The sequence below is a fragment of the Talpa occidentalis genome, unplaced genomic scaffold (genome assembly GCF_014898055.3).
Source record: "Talpa occidentalis isolate TD23 unplaced genomic scaffold, MPIMG_talOcc4v2.1 talOcc4.17, whole genome shotgun sequence".
Taxonomy (NCBI): Eukaryota; Metazoa; Chordata; class Mammalia; order Eulipotyphla; family Talpidae; genus Talpa; species Talpa occidentalis.
In genome coordinates this window covers 57,485,775-57,511,178 of record NW_023601754.1, presented here as the reverse complement: position 1 = coordinate 57,511,178, position 25,404 = coordinate 57,485,775, and the positions used below count along the sequence as shown (strand labels likewise).

General features: G+C 53.2%; 1 protein-coding gene across 1 annotated transcript; it reads left to right on the top strand.

The window, feature by feature from the left end:
• Nucleotides 1-932: 932 nt before the first annotated feature.
• SCGB1A1 (secretoglobin family 1A member 1) lies at nucleotides 933-24,317 on the top strand. Its single transcript, XM_054697552.1, has 3 exons — nucleotides 933-987; nucleotides 2,544-2,731; nucleotides 24,273-24,317. The coding sequence occupies exons 1-3, from the start codon at nucleotides 933-935 to the stop codon at nucleotides 24,315-24,317; spliced, it is 288 nt and encodes a 95-aa protein (XP_054553527.1).
• The last annotated feature ends 1,087 nt before the right edge of the window (nucleotides 24,318-25,404 follow it).

Genomic DNA, 25,404 nt, shown 5'->3' with positions numbered 1-25,404 from the left:
AAGCTGGGAGACGTGGAGGCCATTCCAGGCCCGGGGCTGTAAGGCCCAGGTTGTGCCACACGTGGCGCAGCGAGAGAACAGACAAGGTGGGCAGGGGAGGGAAACCGGAACGCACTGGGCCGTGGGCGCGCAGGAGAGAGAACAGCTCAGGAAGGAGAATCAAGGGGGTGGAGGCCAGAACGAGCTCAAGCGAGGTAAGGACACAGGTGCCCTTGACCATCCGGAAGACAGGACCCGGGAGCAGGTGCGGGGAAGTTTGGAGCCACATTCTCCAGCCCTCTTCAGGCGTGCGTTTCTCAGGGACATTCCAGGGAAGTTCATCTGCCAACATGCTTCAGCCCTGGGGTCTCCCCAAGTCTGACCACAGCGGGTGCTCTAGACCACAGGACCCTGAAAACTTGAGGTCCAGTTGTCTTCAGAGGTGGGCAGAGCAGGACCATACCTGGTCCTGTCCCTGCCACTTGAGAGGGAGCTCGGGCTGGTTTCACGTGGGCGATGAGCCCGGGGGGGGGGGGGGCGGTTATGGGCCTTCTGGGGCGTACAATTGCTTCTGTGTTCCCCAGCTTCCCCGCTTGTCCAGTTCAAAGACAGCGCAGCGGCAGCCAGGTCTCCATGCCCTCTGACTCAGGAGCCCTTGCTGCCTTCCCACAGAACTCTGTGTCCCCACTCGATGTCCCCACTCCCCTCGAGTGCCCATTGTGTGAGCTCAGCTTCAGTGGGGACAAACTGGGTTGAGAAAAGAGAGTATTTACTTTTTCCACCAAGTCAATGCCCAAGTAAACAATGTGCTCCCCGAAACGGAGTTCACACCCTGCCCCCATTCCCAGGTGCAGCCTGCAGCTAGCATATAAGAAGTCACCCGGTGGGCACATCTCACCACACCATCCACCCGCTCCGGAGACCAGGCCAGAGCCACGCAGCCTCCCTCCACCATGAAGCTCGCCACCATCCTCGCGCTGGTCACCCTGGCTCTCTGCTGCAGCCCCAGTGAGTGCCCGGGAACCCCCTCCACAGAGCGGGCTCAGGGATGCTCCCTGCTCTGCTCTGCTCTGCTCTGCTCTGCTCTGCTCAGGAGTGGGGTGCTAGCTCCCAGCAGGAAGCTGGTCGGTGGACAAGCCCATCTTGGGAATTTGGGGGGAGTGTGTGGGTGTGAGGCAACCTGTAGGGGATCCCATCTTCCATATCCAACAACATCAGAATCCCAGGGGACAGGGTAGCCTGGAGAGAGGGAGGGAGGAGACCCCAGAAAGGTGACGTGTGTCCCATGAGGACCCGAAAGGCACAATGCGTCCCGCACAGCCCAGTCTGGGCAGACCCCACAGACCTCCAGGCTTGAGGTCTCCTCCCCACCCTGGCAGCCAAAGGGACTGCGTGGCCTCAAAGAAACCCAGCCCAAGCTCCCCACTGTGGGCAGAGCAGGACCTTCCCTTTGGGAAGCTGCCAACCCCGAGCAGCCTTTCTAAACATTGTCGTCCTTTGCAAAAAAAGGTTAGGAACCTCGGTAGGTGTCACTGAGACCAAGGAAGGGGGGACCCGAGGGAGGGAGAAGGAAGGGAGGGTCACCCCTCCACGGCCCTGATCTTCTAGGGTTTGTGTTCCCTGTTTTTCACTCTGTGTAGCTTCTTGTGTTCCTTTTAAAATACACCTGTTAACAAATTCCAATTAGCTCACTTTAAAGGTTTCATTAGTGTCCAAGGAGGTAAGTTTTAGGGTCCCGCTCGAGGGTGGGGTGAGATAATCAAGAGGCAGTGGGAGCAGCTGTTGTGCAGAGAGGTTTGATTTTCAAGAGACATAACATCGTTTCTGGGCATTTATTAGAAGTTCTCAGCAAGATGAGATCCCGGTATGTTTAGGGGTGAATCTGGGTGTCTGTATGCACATATGATTGGAATAACACAGAGAGGCAGACTCTACATACAAGGCAGAGAATTCAGGAACAGGGGAGTCGAGGTTCAGCGACAAGGCAGGAAGTAGGAAGCAGGGACTCCCAGTGTCCCGGGGGCAGGCAGCTGAGCAGGGCAGGCGAAGGGAACATGCCGATCTGTCTGCCACGGGCCCAGCACGCTCAGTGCTCCCCTCTTCTGGGTCAGCCTGGGGGTTCCTGCTTGGCTGGTCAAATGCTCCTTCCAGCCAGAGCCACATGGGCCAATGACAAGTGGAACCATGACAGCCACCGGCGAGAGGCCGCTTTCTGGTGGGAGTCAAACCCCTCCATGCCCCTCCCCAGATCCACCCTGCATTAAAATCAGGTCCCCAGCCCCTGCCATCAGTACCTGCTTAGAACGCTAATGGGAAGAAGACAAATAACACCCCCAAACCCCAGCCTGGCGAGTGATCCATGCTCAGAAGGCCAGGCAAGCCACATAGCTGGCTGCCGCCCAGACAGCACCCTCCATGCCAGGGAGCCCGCAGTGTGGCCTACGGCCGGCCGCACGGCTGCCCATCCCAGCACGGTTGCTATCTGCTGCTGACAGGCAGCTGCTGAGAGCTGGGCCAGCTTGGACAAGGGCCTGGACACACGCATGTTCTCTTCCATGCCCCAGCTTCTGCAGAGATCTGCCCGAGCTTCCTGGGAGCCCTTCAAGCCCTCTTCGATGGCTCGCCCGCCAGCTATATGGCTTCCCTGGAAATCTTCAAACCTACCGAAGACATGAAAAGCTCGTGTTCCCAGCTGAAGGCCCTGGTGGACACCCTTTCCCCAAAGACCAAGGAAGGCATCAGGAAGACCATGGTACTGGCCCTTGCCCGGCAGCAGAGCAGGGGCTCCCCAACGTCCCCATGCCATGCCCGCCCCTTTGGGGACCCTTTTCTAATCCCAAGGGAGGAGTCACGATACGAGTCACCACGGGCAGCTGTCTTGCATCTCCTCTGCTCCCCTGGGCTCCTCGGGGACCCTGGGATCACAGCTGCCATGAAGGCGCCGCGTGGCATCGCCCCTCCAGCTGAGGTAGTACACGCAGCACTGACTTGTTTGTTTGCTTGTTTGTTTTAGGACAAGATAGTGACAAGCCCACAGTGTGCTTAGGATGTAGAGGCTGAAGATGTCCAGCTGCTGACGCCCCTGCCTTTTCCCGGACGCCCCCTTCCCTCGGCCTCACCCACCCAGCCCCGCTCCCTTCAATAAAGTGCAAGCATCTCAGCTCCGCGTGCCCTGCGTGCTTTTTACTGACCTGCCTGCGAGAGAAGGGCCGCCACTGCTGGCCACTGCTGGCAGGAGAGCCGAGCCCAACAGCCAGGCCCAGGGCCTGCTCACCCCGGCCGGGAGGGGGACCCTAGCCCCTGTCACTCAGTGACAGAATGAACTATTGTTTGTTCCAGTCCCTTTGGAATCCTGCCCTTAAGAAAAAAAAAAGAAAGTATATCAGGTGGTTCCGTTACCCAAACGTACCTACAAGCAAAACGGGAGGTTTCCAGAGGGTTCCATGTCCCAAAGATAAATGGTGGGTGTTTCGAGCCATTTGACAGGGCAGTAGGGACTTGCTAGCCACTGGGTGGACCTGTGTGGCAGTCCCTTGAATCCCAGCCAGCACCTGACGATGCCACCTCCCAGGGAAAGAAGGGGGTTCCTATAAAAAACTCAGGGAACAAAGGCTGGGGGAAGAATAGACTTGATTCCTTGATCAGGAACCCAGGGTGTTTGGGGGTGACTTTGAGGGGTGAGGGACCCTGAGGGGAGTCCCCAGAGATGGTAGGGTACATTTCCTACCCACGTTGTATTTGCCACATGAAATTAGTGTCAAACTATTTTGTAAAGGGACTGGAAAACAGCGACCCCCTCCCTGCCTCCCACTTACACATTTTCTAGCCTTTTCCTCCACCCCCATCACCAGGACATCCCATTTCTGGGCTGAAACTGAAGGGTCTACATGTCAAAATGGCCATTCACATCAAAGAAACAAGCCCCTGCAGAGTCCCTGCCCTCCCAACTTTCCTGCAAAGAGAGAATCCAAAAAACTGAAACCCCTGTTCCCCTGTTCTGCGTGAAAGAGACTTCAGGCGTGAAATGAATCCCTGTGTGGGAATCCAGGGGTAGAGTTCTTAGCCCAGCAAAAGTGTCTGAGCACTTCCCCTGTGCCTGACCCCACCGAGAGCAGATAAAACAGGCTCGCCAAGCAGGAGCTGGCAACCTAGCAGGGAGACCTCCGCTCCCTCCAAACAAGTAAACAGTTAGGTGGATAAAAGTGTCCCACGCTGCAAAAGGAACACGTGGCCAGACCAACTTCAGCTGAGGAGACCCGGCCTCCCAGCAGAGTCTGGAGGAGTGAGAGGAGCCAGCCTGGGGGGCGGCGGCGGGGGAGCGGGGGGCCAGAGGGCAGAGGGACCAGCAAAAGGAAGCCCAGGCAGATGCGCAGAGACCCCAGCACCCGCGCCCTGACCTTAGGCCCCAGGAGAAGACTCCAAAGCTGTGTGACGTCCCTTTCCTCCAGCCTTGTCACCTAGAGGTGACAGCAGGGGCTCCCCTCTTAGGCCCTCACCCCAATCCACATCTCAAACTGCACCGTCCAGCAGAACCTCCTCTGTTTCTAATCTCAGGAAATTCTGTCTCCAGCCTTCCCTGTCTGCTCCCCCAGGATAGGGGCCTCGCTCTCCAGCACCTCCAGCCAAGCCAGTCTAGCTCCAAAGCACCTGTGGGAAATCATCTCTGTCCACAGGGCGGCTGGTCACACACCCAGCCCTCACCCGCACACCCCAGGGTCCTCCTAACCAGCTCGCAACGCTGACCGCAGCCCCTGCAGCCCTTTCTCCACACAACGCCCAAAGTAACTTTCAGCTTATAAAACCCCCTCCATTACTCCTGCCCCCCAAAAAAATCCTTCAAAGCTTCCTGTCATCATAAAATTCAAATTACAGGAGCCCATCGCTGCCTGTCACCTCCACCCACCTCTCCTTCACCCATTCACTCTGTTCAACCCCCCACCCCGGCTGCCCTCCCCCCTCCCCACCTCCCACCCCCACCACCCCCCACCCCCCCAACCCCAACTTCCTTGGACATCAGCTGCTTTTTTAAAGTAACCAAACCCTTTCCGGCCTCGGGGCCTCTGGACAGGCCACACAGCCTCAGCTGTTCAGCAAGCATGGCTGATTGGTTTTTTAAATCGCCCCAGAACAAAACGGGCCAAGAACAGAATTCATCAGAAAGATGCATCCCTGACGTCCATAAAAACCCCAAACACCCTCTGCCCGTGGCAGCTGGTCTCCCCAGAAGCTGAATGGAAGTAGAGGGCGTGCAGAGGCCAGGCAGGAATGGAAGGGGCATCGGCAGAGGGCACCAACGGCAGCGACTGAAAAGGGAGAAAGAAACCGCCTGGGTCCGCGTTTTCCAAGGTCGGGGCTTCGGGTGGGGCCGAGGCGCCGAGGCGGCCACTAGGGGGCGGTGTCGCCCAAGGCTGCGCAGGGCTCGCTGCGGGCAGAGAAAACGCAGCTCCTTTCTAAGGATTTTTGATTACTAAAGAATTTTTATTTTATTTTTATTTTTTAAAGATTTATTTACTTATGCCTTATGCATACAAGAGCTGCGGTACAGGCCGGAGGTATGGGGTGGTGAGAGGATTCACCAGAGACAGAGTGGGGAACAGAACAGGCAGACTGAAACACAATGCTGAGGGGAGCAGTGGGGAGACAGGAGAGGTCTGCTGCGCCATGTGGGTAGCTCCTTGGCCCACCGGCGACCGAGCTTGTGCTGCAGAGGCTGAAGATAGCTTCATGGTGCTGTGCTTAACCCCTTGTGCCACCACAAGGGGCCCTACTATAGGCCCTACTACAGAATTTTTAGATTTGATCTTGGAAGGTTTGTTCATCAGACGGACAGTCACACAAACCGAGTTGCTGCATGGCCAGTGATGTCTCAGCCCTTTTGGAATCAGTCATGATTCCATTCCCCGCACATTCCAAAGGCCAGGTGGACAGTCTGGAGCCTGTCCCCCAAGGTAGACAGGGCCAAGGGGCACTGATGAGCTGGCCTTTGACCTCAGCCCGCCCAAGTGTTAAAGTCTCCCGAGGCAGACAGCACACACTGATAGCTGCCTTTATTGATTGTTGACTCACCGGCAGTGTTTGTCCATTTCTCAGTCATTCCTGACACAACCCAAATTCCAGAGCCCAGGCCCCAAACCCTGATCTATAAAGAGTGGGATTCCAGATGCAGGAATCTCCTGAGCCAATAAACCAAGAAATATCCACCCACCTCAGACTCCAGCAGGCACCACCTAAAGCCACCCGCCCTGCCCTCCATTGTCAGCCACAGGAGTGCCCAGCCTGCCATCGTAAGCATTCCAGAGCAAGTCGGGGGCTGGCGATTCCAAAAGAGATTCTCTGAGGAGGGTGGGGCCTTGGCAGAGGGGGGACCTCCTGCCTACCAACCCTGCCGTCACCCTCAGTGCTGACACCCTGGGTCCTTCTGCTTCTAGGTCATCATTAGCTCACATACCTTTACTTCCAGTGAGCCGTCCAGGTAAGTATTCGAAGGGATAAGCATCCAGGGCCATAAAAGTTTCAGAATTTTAATGACCTACTCACAGTCAGGAAATATTTACCCAGGGCTAGCGCAACACGCCTACTTGGAGATGAAAGGAAATGCAATCATATCGCAACGGGTACCGGCCCCATGGGGGCAGAGGAAGGTGTCCTGCAAAAATGTGAGCTGTCAACAGGCAAAAATGTGCATCATGCTTAAAAAAAGAGTCGATCAGGGCCTCCCCAGTAGCGCAGAGGTTGAGCACTGGGTTGCGAAGCTGCCCGCAGCCTCTGCGGCATCGGTTCGATCCCTGACCGCCGGGCAAGGGTCCCACACGGCGCGCAGACCTCTCCTGCCGCCCACTGCTCCCCTCAGCAGTGTATTTCATCAGTCTGCCTGTTCAGTTCCCCGCTCTGGCTCTGGTGAATTCTCTCACCCTCCCGCACTTCTGACTTTACCCAGTGCTTATATAAATAAATAAATAAATCTTTAAAAAAAAAAAAAAAAAAGCTGATTGCCTGATCACAACCTCAGAGAGCACACAGAGCCAGGAAGTAGAGGGACGTTAGAGAAACAGGCACCGTGGCTGAGGTTTCATCTGTCCTCCCTCTGCCTGAGCCCAGCCTGACATTGGAACTCGGGTCTGCAGATGCGCCAAATAGGCCCAGTTCAGGCCCTGATCTATTTTTGGGTTTTTTTTTTTATTATTGTTTTTTTTTTTAGATCTATTTATTTATGCATACAAGAGCTGGGGCACAGGCCAGAGGTACAGGTGGTGAGAGGATTCACCAGAGACAGAGTGGGGAGCAGAACAGGCAGACTGACTGAAATACACTGCTGAGGGGAGCAGCGGGCAAGACAGGAGAGGTCTGCTGCACCATGTGGGTAGCTCCCTGGCCGGGGATCGAACTCGTGCTGCAGTGGCTGCCCATAGCTTCACAGTGCTGCACCTCAACCCCTTGTGCCACCAAGGAGTCCCCCCCACCAACCTATTTTTGAACAGAGCTCAAGCTAACACTGGGTTTTACATTTGAAGGAGGAGGAGGAAAAAGTTTGTCCACTCCTGCATCATGTAAACTTATATAATCAGTATATAAGTTTTCACTATGAATGTGAGAGAGTCTAAACCCAGGAGGCCAGTGTGTGACTATGTAAGCTTGTCACACTGAAGGCACCAACTAGCTGTAACAGGAAAAAACTCAAGCTGTATCTCAACAAAGCAGAGAGAGAAAGAGAGTGATTAAAACAAGATTTTTTTTTTTTAACCACTATATCAGTTTTTACCACTATATCAGTTTCTGTATTGATAGTTTCAGCATCGGAGGAGTCCCCGGGGGACAGGGATGGGTGGGGGACTCACCTCCTCTCACCACATGGTCAACAGAACTGAGAATAAAGGTGAAAATTTTCTTTGAAAAGTGTTGCCTCCCCGACCTGCAACCCAAACAAACTTGACTCCTGAAAGATGCCAAAAAGGAATACAGCTCTCAGACCCTGCCTTCACGCTGCAAGAGCCAAGGGCTGGGCCTTCCTGGTGGTGCAGGGGTTAGAGTCTCAGCATTATCAAGCTATCTCCAGCCACTGCGGCCTGAGCTCAATCCCCTGCCAGGGAGCTGACCCACATGGCGCAGCAGACTTCTCCTGGCTCGCTCGCTGCTCCCCTCAGCAGTGTATTTCAGTCAGTCTGCCTGTTCTGCTCCCCACTCTGTCTCTGGTGAATCCTCTCACCCCCCCACACCTCTGGCCTACACCCCAGCTCTTCTGTGCAAAAATATTTTTTTTTTTTTTTTAAAAGCGAGGGCGGGTGGAGTGCGTGGCTGCACAGAGCAGCAGCAAAGCTAAAGTTTTACACCCTAAACATGTGAGCAGGCCTAGGGCAGCCTGGCAGAAATATCTACAAATGACTCACAAGGCAGGAAGAGGAAGCAAGACCAGCCCTCATTGACTTTATCAAGATGTTGTAGATCAAACTGTGTCTAGTTTATGGCAAATGCAAGGTATGCTGTTTGTGAGCACCAAGGGACCTGTGGGCTGTCATCCACCACAGGATGATGACGGCACAGAAATGGCTTCAGAGAGAGGATGAAAGAGCCCTGGGTTGGTGATGCTGGAGCTGCATAAACAGTGGGTTCTGAACCATGTAATTAGGGGCCATTCCCCCCAGCGCTTACAGAGCTCATCAGCCAGGACATGGACATTGTGAAGGTGAGTCACCTGCCCTCGGCCATTCAACAAAGTTCCGTGAGCTAATTAAGATCATAAAACGATAGTACCTGCAAAAAGAACACCGAAAATAGATTCAGATAAGCGTGCTCAGCCTCCAGGGTCAAGATGGAGAAACCTGGGGCCGAGCATCCGGCTTCACTGCCCGCCCAGGGAAGGGATGCCTGGCCTGTGGCAAAGGCCGAGTGCATTCATAAAGCTCTGCAGTCGTCCTGGGCACGCAGGGCATGTGGCCACAGAGTCCTTCAACATTTCCTCTCAGGCTCCTGCTGACAGGAGCAGGTGACCCCTCAGCCCTACATCAGGGTGGATGGAGAGTTGGGTGGATGCCCCCCGAAGAGAGAATGGGAGGCACAGCCTCTCCTGACACTGACCCTCAGCACCTGGTCAGCTGCTGAGTCTGGCCTAGAATGTGGCCCCAGCTCTCCACCCAGGTGCCAACACCACGCCTTCGCCGCCTGGAAGCTGTTGCCGTCTGGAAACTGTCTCCTGCAGCCGCTGTACAAAGGACTACAACCTCTCTGGCTTTGAAAAGGACCCCAGGGTTGGTCACCTCAGGGCCCTGGAGGTAGACATTGGAAATGGCCTCACGGGGCTAACACCCAGTGTCAGCCACTCTGCTCCCTCTGGGGGGCTAGGGGAGCGCATTTCCTCCCCTTTTCCATTCCTAGAGGCCATCTTCATTTCTGGGCGCCTGGCCCCTCCCCCTGTCTTCAAAGTCTGAAAGGCAGCCTCCAGTTCTCTGGCTCCCTCTTCCACACAGACACACCCTGTGAAGGTCGGGGAGCCCAGCAACCCAGAACAGCCTCCTCTTTGCTGCTGACCACTGCCTTCACCTCCTGGCAGCCCAGAGGCCTACACACATCGGCAACTCTGGGCACGCGCGTGGCAGGCTTCTTTGGAGACCATTACTCTGCCTTCAGAATGGCCCCTAGGATTCCAGACTTGCCCCCTTCCACAATATCCACCCCCCATGACTGACAAAAATCAGTCCTATCAGGGTTTTGTTCACATCCTTCCCTGCTACTGGTCTCTTACAGGGAAAAGTCCAGAATCCTCATCCGTGCTAAGGGCTCTCCTTGGAGACGGGCTGGGCCTCTCAGGCGCCTGACTCCAGTGGGGCTGCTGCGATGGAAAGAAGGTCACCCTCTGAGTTAGGACAGTAACTTCCCAGAGAGCGGACAGGGCGAGCCAGGTAGGGGGGACAGATCCAGAGGTTGTCTCTGACCAGGGGTGAGGATTTCAGTCACGGCCTCCACTGCACCAGGGAGATGGGGTGGGGGGGGACCTGAGGGCACAACACTAGAATGTGGGTGTCAGCTATATAGTAAGCAGCGTCTATGCCCAAGTGCTGCATCCCGCTGGAAGAACAGAAAGGGGGGGGGGGATGCCAAAGAGGAGACACGGGCAGCAGATCCAAGGAGGCAGGAGGGTCCCGGGGAGGAAGAAGCCATGGAAGAACACACTGCCCCCGCTTCTCATAGTTCCCCAAGAGCACGGTCCACAGAGGAGGGACTGGGGACAGAGGGGGAGCAAAGGGGAGTCTGGTGATACTAGCCCCGAACAGAGGCTCTTCCAGGCGCAGAAGCCCCCCTCCGGGCACACTTACCAGCATTACTAGGCCCACACACAGAAACATTTGAAACTGGCAGCAAGTCCAGGCTCTCCACACCCACACATCTTTGTACAGGCAAGTCCCCTGAACCCCAAAACACCTTTGTCAAGACCTGTGCAAATTTAAGACATATCTGTATTTTTTAAAAATCACTATTTACCTAAAATTCTACTATAGAACAAAAGATCAGGAGAAAACAAAACTTGCAGGCTGACTGTGGACCCGAGGCATCCAGCAGGGGACGGGAGGGAGGGGGGTCAGGACAGGGGAGGGAACAGCACAGGGCACAGGGGAGGTGGATCATGGGGGCATGGTGGTGGGAGAACTACAGGGACTACACAGGAGGGGGGAAATCAAACACTGTCCCAAAATGAACAAAGATATCAGAAAATAAATAAATTAAATTTTAAAAATTCTAATTTAATTCAAATTCTATACTCTATATTCTATTCTAGTAATATAATTTAATTAACAACTAAATCTGCATTTTTTGTTTGCTAAATCTGACGCTCTTCAGGATCAGCTGTGGCTCTACCACCCTGCCTCTAACGCCCTGGGCTCCAGGACCTCTCTCTGCCCAGCACCCCTGACCTGGACCCTGCCAGCACTTTGCCCATGTCTATGTCCCTCTCTAGGACCTAGACCCCAGGAGGTGTGGCTGAATGTTAATTCTCTTGCAACTTAGTAAAGAACACTGAGAAAATGCGGGCAGTCAAAGGAACAGCCACAATGGAATGTGAGTCTGCCCCTGCTGCTCCCTCGCTCCCTAGGGCTCTGCTTTGGAGCTTGTGGTGAAAAATGGAGACCGATGCGGGGATGAGACCTGTTGTAGATCCTGGCAGTTTCTTGACTGATCTCTCTGCTTCCAGGTGGGACCACATCAATAACCCGTGGTCCCCACATAACCCTGCTTCCCGCAGAAGACCCACCATCTCTCTGGCCAGCCCTTTGGAAGAAAGCAGGTGTTTCTTGGGCATGAAGTTCTACCCAAAGTTAAGTTTCAAACTTCCAGAAAGTTGGAAGTGCATCATGCCACAATTCTTCCTACAGCTTTCTGGCTTCCAGGTAAAGATAAGAGCAGCTGCTGTACCTAGATTCTCTTTAAACCACAAAACTACCTGAAATGCATTCATTTTCAGCTTGATACAGTTCGAGAGCCAATTATTTTGCACTTAGGTCAGTGTGCGTAAATACCAAATATGAACCAGATAATCCAAAATTATCTTCTGGTGTCTAACACTATAGAATGAGAATTTCAGAGTCTGTATATCCCAGTGGTTGGAAACTTTGAAAAAATCATATCTAAAAATTGTATTGACTCATATATTACAAATAAAATTTTTTTTCTTTTTTTTTTATTTTTTAGAGGCATGCTTTATTTATTTATTTTATTTTTTGTTTGTTTTGTTTATACATGCACTGGGTACAGTCAGAAGCGCGGGAGGGTGAGAGAATTCACCAGAGCCAGAGCGGGGAGCAGAGCAGACAGAAGGACTGAAGTACACTGCTGAGGGGAGCAGCGGGCGGCAGGAGAGGTCTGCGCGCCATGTGGGACCCTCCTCAGGTGGCCGGGGAGCAGCCGGGGATCGAACCGGCGATGTAGAGGCTGAGCGCAGCTTCGTAACCCAGCGCTCAACCGCTGCGCCACCGGGGAGGCCCACAAATAAAATTTTTATTCGCAGCTAACAAAGAAGAAATAGAGAGTGATGGAGGGAGAATGAGAGAACAGGCTGAGGATTTCCTTAGTTGAGCAAATGAAGACACCACACTGAATGGGAGAATATATAATTGCAAACCATGATATATCTGCAAAAGTGTTAATATGCAAAATATATTTTAAAAATTTGCAAATTGCAAAAAAAAGGGCAGAAGATCCAAATAGACATTTTTCCAACGAAGACATACAGATGGTGAACAGGTACATGAAAAGATACTCAGTTTCGCTGATCACCAGGGAAACGCAAGTCAAAACCACAGGAAATATTCCCTTACGCCTGCTAGAACAGTTATTATCAAAAAGAGGATAAATGTTGGTGAGAAGAAAGGGGAACCCTCATGTACTGTTGGTGGGAATGTAAATTGGTGTAGCCACTGTGGAAAATAGCATGGCAGTTCCTCAAAAAGTTTTAAATAGAACTACCATATGATTCAACAATTCCACTTCTGATATTTTTCCAAAGAAGACAAAACACTAATTCGAAAGAATAAATGCACCCCCCTACTCCCCTCCCCCTCCAACCCCATGTTCTTCACAACGTTATTTACAATAGCCAATATACAGAAATAACCAAGGTGTGGACTGATGGATGACTGGATAAAGAAATCATGGGTGTGTGTGTGTGTGTGCGTGCATGTGTGCATACATACATACATATGTATATTATGTACATATACACACATATTGGAATATTATTCAGTCATGAAAAAGGAAATCCTGCCATTTGCCACAAAATGGACTGACCTTGAATTGAAGATAGTATGTTGAGTAAAAAAAAAGTCAGACAGAGAAAGGCGAATACCACGACTTTCAGTTATATGTGGAAGCTCAAAAAACTCAAAAACGCATAATAACCAAGCTCATCAAGCTCATGGATACAACCATGGTTGCCAGAGGTGGGGTGTGGGAGTGGAAAATGGGTGATGGGAGCTAAAAGGTATAAACTTCCAGCTATAAGATAAATAAATCCTGGGGTTGTAATGCACAGCATGGCGACTACAATTAATAGTTCTGAATTGTGTGTTTGAAGTTGCTAAAAGAATCCATCTTGGGCCTCCCCTGTTGGTGCAGCGGTTGAACTCTGGGCTGCAAAGCTGCCCACAGCCTCTGCAGCATCGGTTTGATCCCCGGCCACCGGCAAGGGTCCCACATGGCGCACAGACCTCTCCTGCCAGGCCTGCTGCTCCCTTCAGCAGTGTATTTCGTCAGTCTGCCTGTTCTGTTCCCCACTCTGGCTCTGGTGAATTCTCTCACCCTCCCGCGCTTCTGACTGTACCCAGTGCTTATATAAATAAATAAATAAATCTTTAAAAAAAAAAAAAAGAATCCATCTTAAAAGTTCTTATCACAAGGGGGGAAATTTGTATGCTGGTGGATGTGAACTAGACTTACCGTAGTGATAGCTTTGCAAAATATACACAAATCAGATCATTATGTTGTATACCTTCAACTAACACAATGTTACTGTCAATTATGTCTCCATAAAACTGCACGGGAGGGGGGTTTTGAGTAAGGAGAGAGGGAAGGATGAAAGAGAAAGGAGAGGAGGGATAGTGTGCTGCAGTTCTCTTAATTCTTCATCCTTTGGAGCCAGATGAATGCATTGACTGAAAACTGGGGGAAAAAAAAAAAAAGCGAGCAGAAAGCCATCTGCCCACGGGGAAAACCAGCAGGACGGACACGGGGCGATGCTTGATAGGTGTTTATTGAGTAACTAAGTGAAGGACAATCACCTGAGCCCCCTCGTTGCCAAAGACCCCTGGTTAAAACAAAGCCCCCACCGCATCCCCTTAGACTGAAGAAGAGCAGACGCATTTCCCGCCAGCCAGCGTCCAGGCAGCCACCTCGAGGAAGGTGTTCCTTTAACTGCAGGTGTTTGTTTCCTTTGGCACCGCAACCTGTCATTTCCCATTTTGAGAACAATGCTCCAAAGAACAGTCACAAAAACAACCTTCAGAGGGGGCGGTTTTCTTCCTGGCCTCTGCTACAGCCCTGTAGAATGACAATAACAAAGGGATTTTTATTCAAAACACTCTTTGCTTCTTGCCACAGAATCAGCACAGGCTGGAAAAGGGTCCCTCCCCACCCTTTGGTGGAACCTCTAACCCAACTCCTGCCTAAGGGTGGGGTTGATTTGGAATCTACTGTGTCCCAGCTGTTTGGGCCTCGCCACGCCTCCTTCTGTGGGCTCCTGTGCCGCCAGGGTGGAGAGGAAGCTCGTGGAAAGTCAAGGTCTGTCCTCTGGGTGCCCTGGACGCGTCTGAGGCCAGAGGGGACAGTGTGTTCTTGACAACATCCAAATAGCAGGCTGAGGGGGTGAGGAGCCAGAGGGCTGAGCTCCTCCCCTCTGGTCTTAGCCTCCAGAAACCCCTCTCATTACCCTCTCCAAGCTGATGTTGTCCCCGCCTCCCTCTTTCTGCTTTCTAAAGTTGAGAAATTGGCTCCAAAACTTCCTGAGAATTCCCTCCCCGTCTACCCACACCTTCCTTTCCACCCCAGCACCTCACCCTGAGACCCACCTGACTCATCCCCACCTCACCGTATGCGTGTCTCTTCCTCACCACCCGCCTCATCCCTTCCACCTCCCACAGTGTCTGTGCACCCCGCCTTCATCTTACACTCCCTCTCCCCTGCCAGACTCCAGAATGTCCGGGGACTCTCTTCCTATAGGGGAGCCGCTGTGCTTAGTGGGCCCACACTGGAGCCAGCCTCCTTCCCAGCCTGACCGTCCCGGTGCCCATACAGCTCTCGGGCACCAACCAAAATGGCCGCTCACCGCTCCAATCGCCACTTTTGTTCTCCAGGTCCTGCTCCCTTCCCCACCAAGAAAAAAAAAAAAAATGACCTCCCTGATTCTGTCTCTGGGACTTAATCCTGCCCGTTCTTGAAGAGGCACCTGCACAGCATCTCCTGGTGACCGGCCCAGCTGACAGCGGCCTCCCTCCCCTCCCTACTAAAGCACTGAGATCTGTCCCATGCTCAGGGTCCCTGCTCCGTGAGAAATCATTAGCGTAACTTTTTCCCCCAAATATGCATGCAGTGGTTTAGAGGTGCTGAGCCTCTTCCAGTGGCTTAGAAAGACTCTGGCTCCGATAAAGCAAACGTTTCGACACTGCGTTGCCCTTGCCTACCACCTGCTGTGGCTCGCTGCTGAGGGGCCTCTGCGAGGCTGTGGGGCGCCTACACCACCCCCTTTGCGAGGACAAGGAGCAAAGGCCTGCATAAATAACTTCCTGAGAGCCTCGGGTTTAGCAGGGCTAGGGTCAGACTCAGTTCCCAGTGTTGCCTGTTAGAGTCCCTCTCCTTTTCATTCCCAGAGAATTGACACCTCCGCAAGGTCAGGATGGACAGACAGCATGGGCAGGAAACCATGGACTCCGCTCTGATTGGAATAATTCATGGAAACAGTGGGTTAAGGGGAAGGGCACCCCATTCCATGTTTCACCTTTTCTTAAAGAAGGTACAGGGGGGCCTCCTCGGTGGCGCAGCGGTAGAGCGCTGGGTTGCGAAGCTGCCCGCAGCCTCTGCGGCGCTGGTTCGATCCCCGGCTGCTCCCCGGCCACCAGAGGAGGGTCCCACATGGCGCGCAGACCTCTCCTGCCGCCCACTGCTCCCCTCAGCAGTGTACTTCGGTCCTTCTGCCTGCTCTGCTCCCCGCTCTGGCTCTGGTGAATTCTCTCACCCTCCCGCGCTTCTGACTGTACCCAGTGCATGTATAAACAAAACAAACAAACAAACAAATAAATAAATAAAAACATGCCTCTATTTAAAAAAAAAAAAAGAAGGTACAGGGATTTGAATTCCTCAAATGTTCCCATCAGGATGCACCCCTAGCAGGACATATGAGGGGGCTCCCTTTGAGGAAATGGACATTGAGACTTCTGAGCTTGGGAGGAGGGGTGGGCAGAACAGAACAGGTCGATGCAGCACCCAGGGTCACCCAGAGATCCTAATCCAAGGAGCCACAGCACCCACCAGCTGTGAGGTCCAGACAAACTGTTAAGCCTCTCTAGGCCTCAGTCTCCTCATCTGTTAAATGAGACTAATAGCTGGCTGCAAGGGTGGTGTGGATGGATTAAGCAAAATAATCTATTGGGTATTCAATATATTATTGTCAATATAACTTCACTTGGACGTGAGAATCTGTATTTTTCATTTTTTTAAATCAAAGTTTAACATACATTTACATAGCAAAGTACATAAAAGACACTCATCTTATATGGACAGCTTGATAATCATTTGCATCTGTTCATGTATCTGTACTTATATAACTTCCACCCCACTCAGCTGTTTCTGGATAGAATATTTCTAACACCCCCAAAAGGCCCCTTCATGCACCTTCTCAATCCATCCCCTTGCTGCATATAACTATAGCTTTGCTTCCTCTTGAACAGCCTAGGAATTGCACTTAACTGCATATCATTTTTCATTGCTGTGTAGTACTCCATGCTGTGAATATACCACAATTTATTTCTTCAACCATCTGTGATGGGAGGTTGGGGTGTTTCAAATTTGGAGACAATGCCTCAGAAACTTTATCTTTTTGTGGCCCATTCACTCAGATCTCTTGGGTATAGATGACAGCTTATAGACTGACTGAGTGATACAGTGGGCCCAGCTTTAGTTTTAACAGAGCCTGACAAACAGCTTCCTAAAGGGGCACTCCATTTCTAGACTCCCCACAGCAATGGATGACCGTTGCCAGGACTTCACATCTCACGAGGCACTTGGTCTTCTTATACCTCTTCATTTCAGCTTTTCTGGTGAGAGGGTGGTAGTGTCTCCTTGTGATCTGAATTCACAGTTTCCGGATGAGACATGACATAGAGGCCCTTTCTGCAGTTGATTCCGCAGTTGATCATCTGATGTGCTCTTTTGAGTCTACTAAGTCTTTTATTCTGTTTTTATTGGGCCAATTGCCTTTTTCTTATGGATCTAAAGTGGGCCTTCATGGCTTCTGGAAATGAACACTTCATCAGTCATAGGTATTGTACATGGCTTCCCTGAGTTTGACTCTGGCCTTTTCATATTTTTAAAGGTGCCTTTCAGGGAAGAGAGCCTTTTGATTTTGATAAAATCTAATTTATTGATTTTTCTCCCACGGTCAGTGCATTTTGTGCTCTGTTTTAGAAAAATTTGCCCACAGCAAGGTCATGAAGACATTCTATGATGATTTCTTTTCCTCTTTATATGATCTCTAGAGAGAAGACAACCAATTCTTTGTCATTCAAAGAAGAGCAAAGGTCTCCTAGAAAAATGAATCATGACCAGCTCAGATGACATGCACCTGTCCTTGAACCACCCAGCCCGCTAACCTAAGGCCACATTGAGGCCTCGACAGCCGCTGAGTGGCTCCTTTGCTGAAAGTCTACAGAATGCCCCCCAGTAGGGGGTGGTCTTTTCCAGAGTGAACCAGGAAGGAAAGATGGCCAGCCCCGGAGAGGGATTTCCCAAAGACCCCCAGATATGATCCCTTTGCAAACACATCCTTCCCCGTCCCAGCAGTCCTTTCTGCACCCCTTCATAAACCCTTCCCCATGCATTTCCTAGTCCCCCTAAATTTCCCCTTCCCTTGTCATTTGGCCAACTATCTCATCTATAGGGCATGTGTTAAGCATTTGCCTGCTGAATCTTTTCACTTGTTTCTCCTCTCCTAAAGCCCGACTCTCGACCTCAGACACTCTGGACTGATAATTCTATAGTGCAAGTCCTGTCCAGCTCTTTGTAGGATACACAGCTCTCCCCATTCCTCTGGCTTCATCCCTACCTTCCTTCTGTCAATCAGGAGACCTGAGGGAAAAGTGAGGGGGTGGCTGGGAGGTGAATCATCGCTTTCTCCAGCTTAAAGGGGACTTAGATCCGATCTAGTGCAACCCCCTCATTTCACAGATGAGGAAACGGATCTGAGAGGGGGAGGGAGGGGATGTGTGAGAGGCAAATATGTGGGGGAACAAGTGCCAGGCCAAACAGGAAGTCAAAATTCCAGGGCCTGAGGCAGAATTTCCAGTCCCACGGGGAACCTGGGGCTGTCTCTCAGCTCCTTTCTCCCTCCAAGGCCTGAATTCCATTCCCAAAACAACCTGGGGCTGTTCCAATGGAGAAATAGACCCCCTCACCTCACCCCGCTCAAGGACACAGGTGTCCATCCCTGGGGCCCATCCCGAGGCCTCCGGTGGATAAAATGGCCGCCTGCCACAATGGAACTGGCTGGTGACGGCTGAGGCGGCTAGTGCTATAATCAGAAGGGAGATGCTGGTGTTGCCACCTGACCCTCCTGTCCCATGGGAGCTGAAAGCAACAGAGATCCATGGGGAGATAACTGCAGGCAGTGCCCGTCCTGGTGCAGGCTCCAAGCAGACTGATGATGGCCCCCAGGCAGCCGAGCCTCAGCCAGAACCTCCCAAGTGACGATGGAAGTTACGGACCTTACTGTGCACCAGACATTGCTTTGGACAACCCTATAAATGCAGTTGACCCTTGACCAACTTGGAGGTTAGGGGTGCCAAGCCCCTGTGCAGTCAACAATCCACATGTAACTTTCGACACCCCCAAAACTTCACTGCTAGTAGCCTGCTGTGGACCAGAAGACAGCTGGATAACGTCAATAAAGCAAGTCAGCGAAAAGACGTCATAAGGAAAAGACCTTTCAATCTTGTGCTGTAGCTATGGATAGAGCAGGTCACACTGTCTGTGAGGGAATCTGTGTGTCGGCAGACCGGCACAGGTCAAGGGTCACCTGTACCAGTCCCGGGTCACCCAGCCCGCTGAAGGCGATGCAGTCACTTTCCCCTGCTGGAGATGCTGAGGGAGCCCCAGGAAGCCTTGGAAACACTGGGTGTGGGGGGGAGGTAAGGGCCGGGGGCTCTCCCTGGAGCATCGTAGGATTGTAGGTGGGGTCACCTAGTACAGATGGCCCTACTCCTTACCTCTTTTTTTTTAAGATTTATTTATTTATGCATACAAGAACTGGGGTGTAGACCATAGGTGAGGGGTGAGAGGATTCACCAGACAGAGTGGGGAGCAGAACAGGTAGATCCACCAAAATACACTGCTGAGGGGAGCAGCGGGAAGACAGGAGAGGTCTGCTGCACCACGTGGGTCACCTCCCTGGCTGGGGATCAAACTCAGGCCACAGCGGCTGGTGATAGCTTAATAGCACTGAGACTCTAACCCCTGCGCCACCAGGGAGGTCCCTACTACTCCTTACCTCTTGCCAACATCCAGCTCACCCCAGCGTCACCATCAGACGCTCATGGAGGCTCCCCTGTGTGTAAAAACCTCACCAGGACTTTGACAGAGCACTGGGAGGTGGTCACGTTTCAGTGCCACAACACGCACCAATAGTTCCACTTCAGTAGTCACGGGCTTGTTTCGGTGCTTGCTAGAAAAGTGCCAGGTTTCAGGCAGGGCAGTGACATGCTGGCTTCTGTTCAATTCAGTGTCAGGTTTTAAAATATAGAAATCTATTTCAAGAAAGCCAATAAGCAAGCAACCCACGAAAGGCGTGGTACCAGCAGTAGTTCTGACAACAGCCACACCACGAGGAAGCTGAGCCCCCAGTCCCTCTCAAGGCTGGGTGGGCCCCCGTCTTCTGGTTCACACCTGCCCTTTGCAATAAAATCCGACCACTGGAAAATCACGCTCAAACACCCTCACTCTCCGCCTGCCCCTTTAGGGACTGGGCCACTTGCTTGTGGGTTCACTCTGCTTTCTGGTGATGAAAGAGAAACCCATAAAAGCTGATAAAATGCACTGAAATCCACAAGTACAAGGTCAAGTATGAAGAAAGAAAAGAATGAGGAAACCCCACCCCATTCCTTGGATACAGTCCTGGGCCTTCTGCCCCCAGATGGCCTGATGAGGCACTGGCTGGGGAGAAGCAGCCCCAGCCCCGTCCTGTACTGAGGGTCCCTCCCAGGAGCTGGGCTGTGAGCAGGACTGAGACCACGTGGCCAGGACCCGCCCTGCCCCCTCCTGCTAGTCCTCCAGGGAATCCAGCCTGGTGGCACAGCAATGACTATCCTTCATGGCAAACAGGGAAAGCTTAAAACTAAAACTCCTAAAAGAAAACGGGGGGCTTGCCAAAGTCCCTGTGATGTAACAACAAACTATTGGTGGGGGTTCAAACAAGCCACCAAACCACACCATCCCCAGTGTTCTGGAAGGAGGGGATGGAAGGGACTCGGAGGCCCTCTGCCTTTGGAGTAGCCGCTCTTTGTACTGTCCCGGGCAGCCTCCCCACTGCTGGGAGGGTGCTGGGCCAGGAAGCCTGAGCCGTGTTCATGGCATTGTTCTCTCTCAAAAGAGGATCTAGAAAGCAGAAGCAAACCAGAAACAACCACACAATGATTACCAGATTCTCCTTTCTCCCTGCAGGGGCTGCAGAGAGATTAGGCAGGGCCAGCTGACACGGCCCCTCCCAGCAGCTGCCGCCCTGGGGACCTCAGCGCCTGCCCAGGGAGGGCAGGGGCCTCCCTGCTCTCTATTCATCTTCTCCCATCCAGGTTCTAGATGCCAGGTCAGGGAGAGACACCCTGGGCTTCATTCTCCCCAGGCCCAGCTGGGACAAGCTCCAGATGCTGTGTGTCTGTCGAGTAACTGATTTCATCAGGACACGATCCCAGGCACTTCACAGATAAGAACTCATTGAAGCCACCCCATGAGAAAGAAGCTCCGTCCATCCCATTTTAGAGAGGATGAGTCCAGGTGACCCCCGCAAGAGGCAGGACAGGACAGGGCTTCCCTCGTGGAGCAAGGGGTTGAGCACAGAGCTGTCCTCAGCATCTGAAGCACAAGTTCAATCCCCAGCTGGGGAGCTACCCACTTGGTGCAGCAGACCTCTCCTGTCTCGCCCACTGCTCCCCTCAGCAGTGTATTTTGGTTAGTCTGCCTGTTCTGCTCTGCACTCTGTCTCTGGTGAATCCTCTCACGCCCCACTGTTCTTGTATGCATAAATAAATAAATCTTAAAAAAAAAAAAAAAAGAGGCAGGACAGATCTAGGGGGAGCAGCTTGCAAGGAACCAAATAGTCCTGCTCCTCAAGCCTCAGAAACCGCAGCCTCCCTCAATGACCCAGGAGACGAGTGCGGAGAACTTGGAGAACTGGAGGGGTGGCACCCCAAAAATCAGCTCCAGACGCACATCAAGGAGGGTCTGAGCAAGACACACAGAGCCGTGTTAGCTCACCAGCATTCCTGCTGAGAACTTTCTTTTTTCTGTGGAGCTGCTCCCCACGGCGCTGTGACGCCTGCTCCCTGCCTCCTGCGTAAGTGGGCACTGGCTTCCGCTCTCGTGGAATATCGAGCTCATAGATCTAGTCGGACTTCTGTTTGCTTTTTTGCCGCATCCATAGCTACGAATGGAATAAATAAAGGAGAAAGGCTTGGCACCCATCCTACCAGCTGGGCCTCCACCATCCTTCCCCAAAACAAGGGGGAGAGAAGCCAGAAGCGAGGGAGCAGAGCTTAGGGAGAAGAAAACGTCACCCGAAGACTGGGCGGGAGGGTCAGCCTCCCCACAGAGGGCGGCGGAGGGAACAGAAGACGGTTCCCTGAATTCCCAGTCAGGGGCCAGCACAGTGTCTAACTGAGCGCAGAGGAGGGAGGAGGCCTGTGGCTGCCGGCCAGCCTCCGCCGAGAGGGCCGCAGGCTTGGAGGGTAGTGATGAACCACAGCTTGGAAGTGGTGAAGCCCAAGTCCTCTCTGCCCAACTCAGGGCTCCCCTCCCTCCACCCTGTGCCCTGCAGGACCCGGCGGCTCATGGCTCACACTGTAAGTGACCTCAGCCCGTGAGCCGCGGAGCTGGCCTCACCCCACCCTACGATGCCAACTCCGTCGTCCATCTGAGTAGGCTTCGTCCTCAGCCTTTCTGTTGGGATTTTTTTTTTTTAGATTTATTTATTTATTTATTTATACAAGAACCGGGGTACAGGCCAGATGTGCAGGAGGGCGAGAGGATTCACCAGAGACAGAGCAGGGAAGAACATAGGCAGACTGATGAAACACACTGCTGAGGGGAGCAGCGGGTGAGACAGGAGAGGTCGGCGGCGCCATGTGGGACCCTCGCCGGCCGGCCGGGATCGAAACGGCGCTGCAGAGGCCGCAGAGAGCCTCACAGCGCGGCGCTCAACTGCCTGCACCACCAGGGGAGGCCCTCTGTTGGGATTTTTTTAAGAGTCAACTATATCCAAAGGTTAAGGCAAAGGGGGCGGGAAGGTCAAAGTCGTGGCTTCTCTCACTGAGGCCCACTGCCACGCGCGGGGATGTGAGCGGCATCCTGCCGTCCTGCCCGCTACCTTGTCTCAGAAGCCTCCGAGTTCCTCAGGAAGCCTGTTCCAGCCCCTCCTCGCCTCTCACCAACTCTATGGCTCTTTCGGGGCACAAGATCCACCACTCCAATTTGCTTCCAAGTCTCCACCTTCCCTCCTCTGCTTCTCATAGCCAGCCGAGAAGCATCTCCACGTCTGCACCCAAACTGAAAAGACCCCACGTGTCTGCCTCCTGTGCCCCTCCCTCCTCTCACCCTTTCCACCAGCCCTCCTGTCTCATCAGAGTCCTCCTGGCCCATCAGCTCACCCAACAGAGAGAACTCTTCTTCGTGCGAGGTGCTTAGCCAGCATCACCCTCGCTTTCTCCTTCCCCTTCTGAGCTGGCAGAACCCAGCTCTGTTCAAGGACAGGAGAGAGCTTTTCAGCAAAATGGGCACACAGCTAGTCTACAGGAGGCAGGCTGGCACGTGTCCTGTGACAGGGACACAGCAGGAGCTGCAGTGGGGGCTCTGGACGACAACTGTCCCACCACCTCACCCCCACCCCACCCCCACCAATAAGGGGGAGGCAGGAGAGGAGAACATCTACTCCATGCTCGCTGTTTCCTGTGTAAACTCAGTCATGTAGGGATGTGATATGTGAAGCTGAGGCAAAACCAAGAGGGTCTTAGTGGCCTTGACCTTGAACTTGGCTTTTTTTTTTTTTAAATGATTTTTTTTTTTTTAATTTTCTAGAGGCATGTCTTATTTATTTATTTATTTATTGTTTGTTTGTTTGGTTTATACATGCACTGGGTACAGTCAGAAGCGTGGGAGGGTGAGAGAATTCACCAGAGCCAGAGCGGGGAGCAGAGCAGGCAGAAGGACCGAAGTACACTGCTGAGGGGAGCAGCGGGCGGCAGGAGAGGTCTGCGCGCCATGTGGGACCCTCCTCTGGTGGCCGGGGAGCAGCCGGGGATCGAACCGGCTGCAGAGGCCGCGGGCAGCTTCGCAACCCAGCGCTCAACCGCTGCGCCACCGGGGAGGCCCTGAACTTGGCTTTTGACCATGCTGACAGTAAGAAAAAAGAATCCCTCTTGTCTACCCCCCGCTGGACAGACATGCCGTTACCTGCAGCCTAAAGCACCCCCAACTGATGTGTTTCTCTTCTCTTAATTGCTGACAAGACCCTGTCCCTCAAGTCTCCTTGACAGTGTCTGAGCACCCCCTGAATATCGTGTTCCCCAAACTCTCGGTGCTCCCTAGGTGTGCCCTCTCCACCTCCCTGGTCACTAGCTCAACAAATACTTATCAGCGCCTTCTGGGGCTGCGCCGAGGACACTGGGGGACAGACAATAAACAAGATGCGCCAATAAGACCTGAGTGGCGTGACCAGCTAGAGAGGGTGTTGACAAGGATTGGAACCCGCTTCGCTCTGGGCAGTGACCTGAGAGGCTGGAGTCTGCAGGCGAGAAGGACTCAGCCTGCAAAACACAGCAGAGCTTGGATAAGGACCAACCACGGTGCTGACCCAGGAAGGAAAGACTGGGAGCCTGAATGGGCCACAGGGCAAGCGGCAAGAAAGGGGTGACAAGAGGGGCTCAAAGAAGCCAAGACGGGGCGCGGAGCCTGTAGTGGTGGCTGTTGTCGGTGCTGCTGGGCGTCACTGAGTAGAAGCAACAGTCAGATTCCTGTTCCCAGCAGCTGACTGTGGCTGGGGCTGGGGCCAGAGCGCAGGTGGGGAGCCCCGTGTGGACTCAGGTGAGTCATCCAGGTGAGAGAGGACCCAGCCGTGAGGACGCCAGCAGGAGACGGTTTCCTGTGTGAGGTGTTCCCGAGCAGACGTGACGGGACTGGCGGCAGCACGAGTGGGAAACAGGCCGAGGTTCCCATTTCTAGCTTGAAGGCGAGCGCAGCAGCGTGAGGCAGAGAGCAGGCTTGGGAGGGAGGGGGCAAACCGTGAAGGAGGGCAGAGTGAGAGGCTGCCCTGAGACCACTGCGCTAACCCTTCCGCGCAGAAGCGCTTCACACTGATGCTTGTGCTGCTGCTGCTGCGCTCGTGATTGAGCATCTTTCCCCTGCGTGAAAACCTCCAGCCCCAAAGACGGGGACGCGGTGGTCTCGCCTCTGTGCACCCCCACGCCTGCCGCTCGCACTCCTGCGCCACACAGTGACACCTCTGGGTCTCTCTTGCCATCTCGGTGCCCAGATGCCCTCCTCGCCTTCTCCACCAGGAAGAGGCAGGACGTTGGCAGAGGGGGCCCAAGGGGCGCCTAAGCTTATCAGACTCACCGCCGCAACACCCCAGGCACCCAGCATCACAACCTCGGGAGATGGTGACTGAAGTGAATATCCCAAGCTCGTCCTGTTTTTAAGAAGTTGCCCTGGCAAAGGTTGGTGGAAAGCTCAGGTCAAGATTCTGGAAGAGCTGGCATGTCGGGGGTCAGTGAAATCACCCACATGCCCAAGACAGGTCTCAGCTTGCCTCTTCACCACCAGAACCTCAGAATAATGCTGGGGGCGAGACTTCAGGGTAAAGCGACCCAACAGCAAGTCTGAGGAACACAAGCCCAGGGCAAATGTGGGGTCTGAGACAGGCTGGCCCAGTCCTGTCGGGGCATCCAGGGCCCTCCCCAGCCCGGAGCCTGCACCCTCAAGGTGCTGGCCAGCCAGCTGCAGCACAGTAGCTTGCAGTCCCTGGGAATGCTTGCTCGTTGATAAGACTCTCTCAAAGACCAAAAGATTTTAGTCTCAAAAAAAAAGTGAGGCCTCCCTGGTGGCGCAGGCGGTTGAGCGCAGCACTGTGAAGCTGTCCGCAGCCTCCGCAGCGCCAGTTCGATTTCCGGATGGCCAAGGAGAAACCCACATGGAGCGGCAGACCTCTCCTGTCTCGCCCGATGCTCCCCTCAGCAGTGTATTTCGTCGGTCTGCCTGTTCTGTTCCCTGCTCTGTCTCTGGTGAATCCTCTCACCCACCCCACCCCACCCCCGCCCCACGCCTCTGGCCTGTACCCCAGTTCTTGTATAAATAAATAAATCTTTAAAAAAAAAAAAAAAGCAAATGCCACAAGTCAATGGCTGGTGCTTCAGACCCTGTGACAGGTAATCAGCACATCTATTCTGAGGATGCCCGCCTGGCAGATCACAAATG

Coding starts and splice junctions, on each gene's coding strand:
- SCGB1A1 (XM_054697552.1), top strand. CDS start 933: ATGAAGCTCGCCACCATCCTCGCGCTGGTCACCCTGGCTCTCTGCTGC. Junction 988..2,543: donor GGCTCTCTGCTGCAGCCCCA/GTGAGTGCCCGG, acceptor TCCATGCCCCAG/CTTCTGCAGAGATCTGCCCG. Junction 2,732..24,272: donor AAGGCATCAGGAAGACCATG/GTACTGGCCCTT, acceptor CCTTCCGCGCAG/AAGCGCTTCACACTGATGCT.